This window comes from Mytilus galloprovincialis, chromosome 7 (genome assembly GCF_965363235.1).
Source record: "Mytilus galloprovincialis chromosome 7, xbMytGall1.hap1.1, whole genome shotgun sequence".
Taxonomy (NCBI): Eukaryota; Metazoa; Mollusca; class Bivalvia; order Mytilida; family Mytilidae; genus Mytilus; species Mytilus galloprovincialis.
Window position 1 is genome coordinate 22,984,213 of NC_134844.1, and position 13,422 is coordinate 22,997,634.

Below are 13,422 nucleotides of genomic sequence, written 5' to 3' on the forward strand. Positions count from 1 at the left end.
ATGGAAAACAATGGTACAGCAGAAACACTAGACTGCTTCTAAAACAAATGCAAACATACATAGATAAAAACAACAGTAGTATACCGCTGTTCGAACGGACTACTAGTATTTGATATCAACTGCCATATTCCTAACTTGTACAAGACATTTTAAGAAAAAAATGGTTGATTTAACCTGGTTCAAAATTGATGTTGTTTGTACAGTTAAAATTAATAAAAGAAAAAAAAAACGAAAAAATCCATAGATAAATACTACACAGATCAAGAAACAAAAGAAAAAAAGATGAAAACGTCCAGAGCACTAATGATCATGCACCCCGTTTTTTTTTTGTGGTGTTGTTCGGACTTTAGTTTTCTATGTTATGTTATGTGTACTGTTGTTTGTCTTGTGGTCTCTTTCATTATCCTCACTGCTTAGTCGATTTATTTTCGACGTATGGGTTTCCCATTGGTAACTTTCACACGTCTCTTTCAAACACAAAAGTGGCAGTTTAAAGGGAAAGTTTTATCATTAAATATTAATAAGTAACAAAGTTGTATTTAACACATTTAAAAACGATTTATATTCTATCATCCATTTGCTCTTCGATATCTTCAAGAAGTTTGTCCAAACTGTCGGTTAAAGAATCGTGATATGTGACTGGTTTCTGAAGCTTTGTATGGTTTTCCTCCCATTTCCACATATCATCCTTAGTGGGTGTCTTCTTTTGCTTTGTGAGATATGGTTTCTTTATATTCTTTTGTTCTTCATTTTCTAACTTTGCTAATAAAGTGTCAATTTCATCAAGTGCCTGAAATACAGCGTACCAAATGTCATTAATTCACGTTACTACACATAATTTTACACGCTATAAAAGATGCCCCACGATCAAGCTTCTTTGATTAAGGCTAGAATCTAATGTATTAATGTTTATTTCGTTGTCCGTACAGTAAAACATAAATAACAATACACCGCGGATGGCTGTATTTTGTTAATGATGTTTTCAACTAAAAATTTTTTTTGGACTTTATGTCGTAACCACAAATTTAATTTGTTATCCTCCTTTTTGTTGTATTTGTCGTAAAAAGATTTAAACTATTAGAACGAAATCTGCTTACCCTTTTGGAGCAGCTTAGTTCGTCTCGTTATTTTGTTATTTACTGGTTTCTTATTAGTCTTTAATAACATTAACGGTACCATTTTTTTCTGCACCAGATGCGCATTTCGACAATACATGTCTCTTCAGTGATGCTCGTGGCCAAAATATGTAAAATCCAAAGCTTATATAAAAGATGAAGAGCTATAATCCAAAAGTTCCAAAAAGTATAGCCAAATCCGTGAAAGGAATAAGAGCTTTGCATGAGGGAGATACATTCCTTAATTTATGATAATTTGTAATATTTTGTAACAGCAAATTTGATAACACAAAAAATCCGTATGTTCATGCCAGTACCGGAGTACTGGCTACAATTGTAGTGTTTTGCAGTAGTTTATTTTTGTTCTTTGCGTCTTCGGTGGCTCGTTTACTGTAACTTGCGATAGCCAATCTTCATACCTGTTTTGGTGTAAATACTTTTAAATGTACTTCCCAGACTTCTTAAAAACCTGAAACGGTGTATTTTTTATTTGTATTTTTGATTGTGTATCTTTTATCTGCCATGTTTTGCCCTCTGATGGTTTACCTGAGGCATTGAGTGCATTTGATATGTATATAATTGCAACGAATGCATAGATTGAGGGTATATCTGACTATAGAAGAATACACGAGCCAGAATAAACTTCATTTTTACATGAAAAATTACATGGCTTTAAAGGGGCACTAGCTACGAGATATTTTAAAAATTCCGAAGTATGATATTTTAGTGCAATCATTAATAAAGTGAAATAGTGCACGAATACGCTTTCTATTTATATCTATATTTATGTTAATTTCGATTATATGACCATTGGATGTCATTGGATGTCAACCCAATAGTTAATTAGATGGCGTCAAGACTGAAATACACAATGAAACTACATATTATCGAGCACATGCCCTATCAATTGTTTGTTTAAGACTTGTTATAATTTGGATAAATATTTTCAATGGTTATAAATCAAACATGAGAATTGAGTCAAATCGGTAAATATGAATTTGACAGCTAGTGTCTCTTTACATTTAATATGATTATTTACTAAAGTTAAAAGTTATTTTATTGAGGATTGAATTGGACATCCTACCTTATCTTGGTTAGCTATTCTCACTCTTTCAGCTTTGTCAAATTCTTCTAATTTTTTTTGCTTGTGTAGAATATGTGGCAATTTCGAATTAAGCCTATTTCTTTCGTTTATTTCTTGATTATTCTTGAAATCTACTGTAAAACAAACAAACACACGACAAATATTGTAGCATTTATCTCCATTCAAATGAAAATAATTCAAAATATCGAGTTTCGACAAGATAAGTCTGTACCTAATGCAGTTTTCTTTGTTTCAACCTTGTGTATTAAAAAAATATTTTCTGGTCATGCATACATAATTTGTTTTGTTCGTATTGCTTTTCTGTATTAACTTTCATCAGGATGATACTGAAATTTTCGGATATCAAAAGAAACAGGGGGCAGTGAATTCAATATACATTTATAACGAATTGCTAAAAAGTTTTTCGTCAATATTGCTGACATCTAAGTGTTTGTTATGAGTTATAGATCCAGAGGCATTGGTATAAGTCACGAAACCTACTGTTACTGCTACTGTTGTCTTACACATTGAAATAAATAAAGTCCCATGGTTTTTCTTGGTGATTTGTCTTTTGTTACCTACCGATTTTATAGAAAGTTCCCGAAAATTTTAATCTGACTAAAACAAATATCCGTTTCTTAATAATATGCTTTTGAGCACTAATTTGTGCTTATATGAATTATTGCTCATTATGCTTTCCAGGAGAAAAATATGCAAATTATATAAAACCCAATCACAGATAGTGACTGAGCTATGTTTATCTCTATGTCATGCTCCCTTCACTGCGCCCATGTAACATAATTCAGAACATTATAACCTTCTACCATACAAACAAACTATATCAAAAACAGAATAGCATAGAACAGCTACCTTTATGATCTTTTGTTATCGTCTGTGTTTTCATTTTTCTCGCTTTGTTAGTCTTTCCACAACTATTTCCTGCAAAAAATGCGAGTGAGAAAAAATTAAAAATGTCCTATAATAGAGAACTTCATTTCCCTCTTTAAATGTCTTATATGATTTATAAACTACGATAAGTTAATTGACCAAAAAAGTTTACAATACAAATCTTTTCATTATTTTAAAGATCCTACAGTAACAGACACGCTGCCACGGTAGGCAAAAGCTTAAGCTTTTAAGTGAAGGCAATGATACTTCCAGAAGTTTTTATTTTCATCGAAGAAATCAAACGTTTTTGTTATCCTATAGCCTTGTTTCTGAGATAAATGATCCTATGGTTTTTTGTTATCCTATGCCCTTGCTTCTGAGATAAACGATCCTATGTTTTTTGTTATCCTATACCCTTGTTTCTGAGATAAACGATCCTATGGTTTTGTTATCCTATACCCTTGCTTCTGAGATAAACTATCCTATGGTTTTTGTTATCCTATACCCTTGCTTCTGAGATAAACGATCCTATGGTTTTTGTTATCCTATACCCTTGCTTCTGAGATAAACGATCCTATGTTTTTTGTTATCCTATACCCTTGTTTCTGAGATAAACGATCCTATGGTTTTGTTATTCTATACCCTTGCTTCTGAGATAAACTATCCTATGGTTTTTGTTATCCTATACCCTTGCCTCTGCGATAAACAATCCTATGGTTTTTATTATCCTATACCCTTGCTTCTGAGATAAACGATCCTATGGTTTTTGTTATCCTATACCTTTGTTTCTGAGATAAACGATCCTATGACATCGTCTATGCCAATTTCTCATGTATCATCTGTCGCTTTAGACTTTCATAAAATATTTATTTGAAAAATTACTCTATTTTGTAGTCCTACCTTTGTTCCATGACATAAATGATCCTGTGGTATCTTCTATGCCAAAATCTTTGGGATCTTGTGGTGGAGATTTAGATTTTTTACTCCACCAGTTCTTTTTCGTCACTAATTGTCCAGCTTCAACGCTGTCTCTGAGTAATTCGCCTAACGATCTCAGCTGTAATTCAAATGAAAATAACCGATTATGAATTTAATGCGCTCCTATGGGTTTTCTGAATTCATCTCCATCGGGCACACTCAAACCCAAACATTTAAAAACCAGTCATGCATAAACACTCCGAAACGCTATAGGAGCTATATATGAAAATAATAGCCTATGAATAGCATTATACAAGTATGATTTCGTAAGTATTTATTAAGAACTGTGTGTCATTTTTTCTTTTCAAAATACTCCAATTATCTTTTAAAACGAAAACGTTATCAACAGAAACAGAATATTCAGAAAATGTTCGTGTCCTTTTATTAATTTATTCAACCTTCGCCGTGGAACACAAATTAACATAGAACCTAATGTGAAAAACTTATAAATAGCAAGAATCATCAGGTGGGAGCACAACAAAAAAATCTGTAATGACAAGACAGTAAAAAAAAAATGCCACACTTCTGACTTAATTTATATTACTACCGTTGAAACCTTCATATGCTCCTTGTGTGTTTTGTTCTAAAATAATCCAGATAAACCAACTATAGGCGTTTGTCCATGGAAATGATATGTGTATCTTTTGCCTTTAAAATGCAATAAGTATTAAAATTGGTATGATGTGACATGTGTACAGGTCATTGCTATAAACTTATTACTTACTTAATTAGCTCTAGAACGATAAATACAATGACCATATGTCGTGAGACTGTCACATTCATTTGATTAGCCAGCGTGGTATGTTCATGATGTATACAAAACGTTAATCATCTAGAATATTATTGATCTACGTTTTCCAGTAATCAAGCATTGAAAAAAAAACACCTTAAGACTGTTTTAGCCAGACATAAAATATACGATATTATTTTATTATAAAAGTGGTAGGGCCAATTTACTCTGACTTTATATCACACCAGGGACATTTTTTAAAAAGTCTTTCGATCATAGCATGGGAGTAAAATGTCAATATAATACTTCAATGAGCATACTATCACAGCCCAATATGGGTACTTTGAGGTTCTAATAATGGTATGGCTTATTTTAGATCACCAAATTATAAAGGCCTGAATTAAGATAGCTCAAAACCGCAGTGTCAGATAGATTTGAGCATATTTGAGTATGCATCCCAAAATTTCAAAGTTCAAAACCAGATTTATGTTGGAAGAAAAGCTAAATATTGACTTTCGCATATAAATTAATTCATTTTAGCAATCTTCATCCTTCGATGCAAAATTTTACCGAAAAAAATTTATTATTTTGTTTGAAAATCCATTCAATTACAACATGCTGCGCTTGATATAATTATGATTTTATTGAAATGTGTAAAACTGTGAAACAATGTTGTAACTATACAATAACTTTTTAATTTTCAAGTTCCAATAGGATTTGACAACTTTTTAAATGTTGACTTTGTGAGTGAAACAGATACAGGGTAAATTTGCCCTAACTTTGTAATTTCTATTTATACCAAGTATTTGGCGATCGTATGTGTTTATTTGTATTTGTGTCTCTTAGCCATATACCCCATGATGAAACATTTTAAACTATACACATAAGCTTCAATAATTATCTAACTTCATCGGCAATAAGCAAAACATCCTAGCTGTACTGTGAATTTGAAACATACTTACCACCACGGTGCCTAGTAATGGGAGGGTTCATCCCTCAAAAACGTGTTTAACTCCGACACATTCCTTTTGTGTCTGTCCCAAGTCAGGCGCCTGTAGTTCAGTGGTTTTCATTGGTTCATGTCTTTTACTTTGTTTTTCGTTAAACGTTTTTTTCAATTTAATTGTTTCAAATTTTTCATGTCAGAGCCTTTTAAAGCCCACTATACAATATGAATTTTCTCATTGTTGAAGGCAGTACTGTTGCATATAATTGCTAACATCAACTTCATTCGAACTTTGGTGAATAGTTGTCTCATTGACAATCATGAGGCTTCTGCAGGGTCAAAAACGACCTGCGACCTCTGGGCTTTTTAGAGACGACTTCCGACCTGAGGGCCTTCTAAAAACGACCTGCGACCTGTAAAATTTGGAAAAAACGATCTCCGACCGACTTCCGTCCTCTGTGTTGGGAAAAAACGACCTGCGACCTGTACATTTCCCTTAAAAACGACCTCTCGACGAATTTAAAAGCGACCTTGCGACCTGAGGGGGGTACCCTGTGGGAGCCCCAATCATACCACATATCCTTATTTGTATAATGAGTCTTGATAACTTTAAAACATCTTAATAATTACATCCTACTTGCATGTGTAAAACAAAATATTGTCCTATGAAATATTGTACCACAAGACCACAGGACAATATTTCATAACTATGTATCATAAAATATTGTCTTCAAAGGAATATTGATTCTAGTTTTGCTTTTTATCTATGGTTGACATTTTGGGGTTTTCTGAATTTCCAAGATGCAATGTTCCATTTTGTAAGGATGATAATAAATAAGTAATCGTTTCCCGTCACTTAGTTTGCCTAATTAAATTCTCCTGATAGCCCCAAGAATGGACAACCGCACCGTATCATGCCAGTTAACTATCAATGACAAGAGAGTTTATTAAATATAAACGACCAATAAGAAAATATAAGAAGAAACCAAGAGTCCAAAAAATAAAACAATGAACAGAAAATATCATAAACATAAGTTAAATAAAAAACAAAAAGGATACATTACCAAATATTGGCGATACATTACTAGAGATTGGCGATACACTACTAAAGATTGACGATACACCACCAAAGATTGTCGATACATTACTAAAGATTGACGATACAACACCAAATATTGGTGATTAATTAATAAAGATTTGCTATATATTTCTAGAGATTGACGATACAACACCAAAGATTGGCGATTAATTACTAAAGATTGGCGATTAATTACTAAAGTTTGGCTATATTACTGAAGATTGATGATACATCACCAAAGATTGGCGATACATTACTATAGATCTACGATACATTACTAAAAATTTACGATACAAACACCACCAAACAGGTGATGAACTGAAATTATAAGAAATGCCTAGTCTACAAGTGATAGTCACCGTGTTTCTCATTGTGTTTTATAAAAAAAAAATGAAAAATTTAATTGTAGTTTTACAATTTGTGAATTTTGATCCTATAATTACAAACAGAAAGAACATATGGTGAATAACACCTGAGCATAGAATGTCAATAAGACTGTAAACAGAGAGGTAAAATTGTTATATCAAACAAATTAGTACCCCTCATCACCAATACTAAATGATGCTTAAACTGAAGAAAGTTAGTCCGTAACGTCTTTTGAATTATACCTTTGACTTTTGACTGTTTCACATTACTGATTATGTCCGACTTGAAATTGTGTTATCATATTTAAATATCAAAAGAGCAAAATAATTAACCCAAGATTTCATGCGCCAAAAAATAAAGATAGAGAAAATAAACTCAAGACGATAATCTAATATAGTAGATTATTAAAATCTCAAAATTACCTGGAATAAAGTTTCAGCATCCGAGTTTTCTCCATTTTCTGTATCTGTCTGTACACCTTGTTCTGATTCTCCCTCGGTTGGCACTGCCTGTTCCTTCTGGAATGGAATCAATTAAATCTATAACCGTATGAGTAAAGATGAAAGTCTCTACAGAAAATAACATGATTAGATATGTACATACTTTGTTGATGAGGATATCGATTGTAAAAGCTTGTTGATTAATTGTAACGATAGCAATCAGTTTTCTTCATTAACTTTTCATTGATGAGATTAAATTCAAATCTTGCTTAAACAGATAAGTATATTTAGTGGAAATGTCTAGTTAAGACTTAATTACCGTTGTACATATAATGTAATTGAAAATTCGTTAGTCAAAATAACTTTTTATTGGTCTTTTTATTTCAAAATAATATCATACCTTGAAATAAACCCCTTTAATGTGCACACGAAAAAGACTTACATCAGTAAACCCCTTTATTTTCAACCCCCTCCCCAAATAAAAGGAAAAGAAAGGGAAAACGAAAATGAGAATAAGGGTGAAAAGTTAATGTGTGCCGTTTCTTGCTTGTTTATCCAGATTACCGGGTCTCCATACTCCAAATTGAAAGATACATGCTGCAGTAAACTGTAAACGCGAACCCATCTAAAGAACATCTAAGCTTAAAATTAACTTACAAATTAATATTTTTCATGTCTGTCAGTATTGTAAATTACTACAGTCAAAGTAAACCTGCCAATCTAAATGTTTGGTAATCAGTCGGTTAATTCTATCTCAATAATCGCATGCCGTCAGTCCAGCAACAGACTAGAATCGAATCAAAACAGCAGAAGTAATTTGATACGTCTACAGACGATTAATATATATGAAATCTTACCATAATGTTCAGTGTCACCAACCCGTTTGTGCAGATAGCAAGAAAACTTGTAACTACGTGGTCATTGTGACGTTAGATAGGCGTTGTTATTAATTGATTTGACGTTTTAGTTCTGTTACATAATGCATATTCATGAATTTACCTCAGTAGTTGGATATAAGAAGATGGGATATGAGTGCTAATTAGACAACTCCATCTAGATTACATTGTGTTCGGGCATTTTTAAACCAAGTGTTTATGCTTTGGCTCCTCAGAAAAAAGAAAAAATCATCTGTTTTTGTTAGCGGTATTTGTGTTTGTAATTCAATCGGTTCCATATAAAACAACAATAATGATGACATCGCCAAAGCATACTCTTATTTTCTGCAACAGTTATCGGGGAAAATTCGAAGTGTTTTGCAACTAAGAGGTCAATGGTGTCAAGTAGCGGAAAATCATATAAAATCTTTTAAACAATGAAGAATCTTAACTAGTTGTGACGAGCGTTTTTTTTTTTCTTTTTCTTTGTTGCCAGTTGTGGGTATCCTTACATCCCGTTTTGGTTATAGAATCCCATGGCTTTGGTTTGGCAAAGTATTGGTTTGTTACCGGTGATGTATTGTGTGTGATGTTGTAACAATATGTCTGGTTTGGCAAAGTATTGGTTTGTTACCGGTGATTTATTGTGCGTGATGTTGTAACAATATGTCTGGTTTGCCAACGGTTTTAAATTTGGGTGATAGAAATAAAACTACACCATAGAGTTCCAAGACAATATATGAGAATATAGCTCTGATAATATGCTTTCAGATAAAAAAAAAAGAAATAATTGGGTCACTGGACTCGTTTTTTATTGCTACATAATAAATAGGTAAATCCACAAAACATTGAATTACAAAAGTCACTTTGATCTAGTTATCTCCCCTTGTATCTGAGTTCCCCGCCACATTATTTCTGTATGTGCCTGTCCCAAGTCAGGAGCCTGTAATTCAGTGGTTGTCGTTTGTTTATGTGTTACATATTTGTTTTTCATTCATTTTCTTACATAGATAAGGCCGTTAGTTTTCTCGTTTGAATTGTTTTACATTGTCTTATTGCGGCCTTTTATAGCTGACTATGCGGTATGGGCTTTGTTCATTGTTGAAGGCCGTACGGTGACCTATAATTGTTAATGTCTGTTTTATTTTGGTCTTTTGTGGATAGTTGTCTCATTGGCAATCATACCACATCTTCTTTTTTTATATTATATGTCGGCAAAATTTAAATAAAACATGAATAAAGCAAATATAATATGATTTTTCAAAAATACAGCAGTAAATATGATAAAACATATAAATTTTTATATTAAAATGAAAAGTCTTACGCATAAATTACATGCCAGTCTCATAATTTGCACATTTCATTAATGATTTAGACCGATTGTTATCTGCTTTTTCAAGATCCAAGATGGAAGAAGACACCCTATATACCTTAATACATCTTAATACAAAAAAATGAAGATAAAGTTGTTAGCAAACAGATTTAAATCATAGATATCAAAATAAAATAAACTTTTCGAGCACTTGAAAATTATGCCTGTCTGTTCGAATTTGAAAACTTTAGCCGTTGCAGTGCGTTATTGCATACTAACAAACTACAATTTGATTTTAAGATAGAGTCACAACGGAAGCGGAAGTGCACTGAATAAAACTAGCCGAATGCCGAATGCTGAATTTGTTCATGGTTTGGGTTTTTGAAAAAGTTAAACGCTGCTGATCGAGCCATGTCGGGTTCTATTGAAATCCCTTTAAGGGATACAGACGAGGTATGTGCGTTTATGTTACAGCATGATCCAAAATCCACCGTTGACTTAGCCTAGGGGATTGAATCTTGATCCAAAATTTACCTTTTACCTGTTTACATGGGGAATAACTTAAATTAGCACCTTATTCTGTGGGAAAGCAAAAACCAATGATATAAATGATTTTAGGCAGGTGCTACTTTTATTTAGTGAGCTCCCGAATGTAATTGAGTTTTAATAAGTCGATTTTGCATGCTTGTTTCACCTGTTCACTTTAGTCGGAGATATATGTAACTGTGGACATTTTTCTAATACACCTTATTGCTATTCCCGGATGAGTGTAGAATCTGTACCGCCTGAACTTTTGACGTCATACAACAATCACTTTTCCATGTACTTTGAATTATGACGTCAAACTTTTACTGGAACCAGTGCAATGTCCAGTAATGGCAGACAATTAGCGATAAGGTGTATTGCAGTGATTTTGCTAGCGCTCGTCACTTTCGTATTTTACGAAAGGGTTTTCTCATTGACGAAAGTATTTCAAATCAATTTCGTCACTTTAATTTTGAAAGTGTAAAAAAAAATTCGCAATAAAAACTATAAATCTACCTGTCTTCATGTTTTTGACAAGTTTATGACCTCCAGGTAATTAACATTTTCAACAGGTGTTACAAGTTGTGATTACAACTAATCCGCTTATCGCCATCAGATGGGTCACTTATCCGTAATTTATTAATTAACCCCATAATTGAATGATCATCATAATTATTTCCCCAGGAAAATCAGTCAGTCGGCATTTCAACAACCAGGAGTATAATTTCGTCATTTAATCAAAAATGTAACAACCCGGACAGTTCGCATTTGAATTTCAATATTTCCCAAACGATCACAATCTGAAGTTAGTTTGTCGTAGATTCGTCATTCGGCATTTTCGTCATATTTGATTTAAATTTTCATCAAAAACTTTCAACAATTTCCATTTAAAATAAAGACCTTTCATGTGTTTATTCAAAAAGTTCACGAGAAATGTTTTAAACAGGTGCTTCCTGTATTGTGTTCTACGCATGCGTGAAAGTATCCCTTTGACTATTTATAGACATTAAAAACGTAAAATACGAAATCATTTAGAATCAATTAAACGAGAGAGACAAATTATATCTCTTACTAAAGGAATTTAAATCGAAAAATAATAATTTCCTGATGAATCCGGACTCGTTTTGAATTTATTATCCACGTGTCACTTCCCGTTTTCGTTTCATTTTAAAACCGAAAGTAGTAAACGTGATCTATTGTTGATTTGTTTACAACCTCCTTTCAGTCATTATAATCGTTCCAAAAAGGATATAATACATTTCCAACTTGATAGAAATGATATCCAAATATCGAATTAGACGTTTTATAAGGATAATGATTATGCAGTGAGATAATCATTGCAAATTGATTTCTGCTGTGATTCCTTGTTTAAAAACATAGAATCTAACTTTTGTTGTTCAGGAATGACCCCTGGAATAAACTGAAGAGAAATTGTGATTCCATGTCAGAATCTTTCATAATAATAGCCAATACAGTCAAATCATACAATAACTGCCAATCATGCTGGTGCCTCAATCCCTTAAAATCTAAGTCAAAAGATGAAGCTAGTACTATACATCATTGTTCTATTGCTTATACACAAAATAAGGTTGATTTTAATAGCGCGCAAAAGTGACTAAAGCCCTCAAAATCCTAGCTTAAACCCTGTGTATTGTCAGTGACCCATTGTTTCCTGCATTCTAATCTATTTTTAATTGGAAATCAGATAACGAAAGACTTCACAGCCTTGAGACTGAAGTATGCAAATTTTTATGCTTATTTCATCAATTAACCTTAGTAGCCAACCATGATAACAATCGGAACACACTTGGCCATTCAGCTTTTTTGCATCTTAACTGAAGAAGCTGCTAGATTATGTATTGAATCATTTGCATAAATCAGCTCTGATAATGCATTGCACTTACTTTTTCTCGCTGGTCATTTGAAAATCTTTCAGTGTGAAAGTTAAAATGTTATCGATGGGTCACTGCGAAATCTATCCAAATATGAGAAAATAAGAATGGCAAGTAAATCAAACTTAAATAAATAAAGGGATAAATTAAAAGTGAACAAATTGAGGCCCAATTTGTATAGATCTAATGTTGTCAGTCAGCTCTAGAAGTTACAAAGCAGCCCATCCATTTTGGACAGGCATATATCCACTTTTGTTTATGGGACGAGCTCTGATGACCCACAGCCTCATCTTTTGGTAGAAAATCCTTTGGATTTTAGAGTAATCTGGTCTAGTTTAACCTTTTTCCTCATGCTATTACTATTTTAAAATTGTCCTTACTTATTGTGAGGTCTTGAAAGACAAATTCTAGTCACTTTGGAAGCTACATGTACAAACATGTAGTTAAAATCGGTCCCTGGCTAAATCTGCACCTGCTATAGTCATTTCATCACCTGCATTGTAGTAAAATCACAGATTTTCATTCTATTCACCATCTCAGAGGCACAAAAATTCCAATATTCATTTTGACCTCTTCACTGAACACCTCACTGTGACTTTGAGATGAAGAACAGCAATAAAAGAGCTGTTCCATTCCTTTTTTTGTGTTTTTTTGTTGTTAATTTGCTGTGCATGAACTGATTTTGTGTCATGGATGGATACACCATATCCTTTGTTTATTTCTACTACATATATTTTTGTCAGAATTATATTTCAGTTGTTTAAAATATAAAAGGATTTTTGTTATTGTGATTACGATTTCATGCAACAATTAGTTGACCACTGATGGCATTAGACAGGTGTTAAATTATATAGAGAAAATGTTTGAGACTGTAAGAAAGTTACCATAAGAGGCAGATGACCTCTGAATCCAGGTGACTGTTAAACATTTATTTCCAAACTGTCATGTCTGTTTCAGTATCCAAAATAAATTATTGATATTAAAAATCAAGAAAATAAAACTTGTATTAGTAACACATAAAAATCAGTTGTGAATGTCTTGTAGAGCATAAGTTATAATATATTTTCTAAACAAGACTGATTTATTTATTTCAGGTGATAGAATTAGATTTAGATCAACTACCTGAAGGAGAAGAAGTCCTTAGTATTTTAAGACAGGAAGTTGCTCCATTACATCTCTGGGTCGTTTTAGCT

General features: G+C 32.7%; 2 protein-coding genes across 2 annotated transcripts in view; one reads left to right on the forward strand and one right to left on the reverse strand.

The window, feature by feature from the left end:
• Nucleotides 1-483: 483 nt before the first annotated feature.
• LOC143082570 (uncharacterized) lies at nucleotides 484-8,536 on the reverse strand. The gene is made up of 6 exons (XM_076258300.1): nucleotides 8,483-8,536; nucleotides 7,608-7,703; nucleotides 3,988-4,144; nucleotides 3,070-3,138; nucleotides 2,200-2,333; nucleotides 484-790 (listed from the first exon to the last, which is right to left on the reverse strand). The coding sequence occupies exons 1-6, from the start codon at nucleotides 8,483-8,485 to the stop codon at nucleotides 560-562; spliced, it is 690 nt and encodes a 229-aa protein (XP_076114415.1). The 5' UTR covers nucleotides 8,486-8,536; the 3' UTR covers nucleotides 484-559.
• A 1,595-nt stretch (nucleotides 8,537-10,131) lies between these two features.
• Nucleotides 10,132-13,422, forward strand: part of LOC143082576 (RNA polymerase-associated protein CTR9 homolog) — a 59,623-nt gene continuing 56,332 nt past the window's right edge. The window contains exons 1-2 of the mRNA XM_076258310.1: nucleotides 10,132-10,265; nucleotides 13,324-13,422. Coding sequence (XP_076114425.1) covers nucleotides 10,224-10,265; nucleotides 13,324-13,422 — 141 coding nt within the window. The 5' untranslated portion in view covers nucleotides 10,132-10,223. The remainder of the gene's footprint in view (nucleotides 10,266-13,323) is intronic.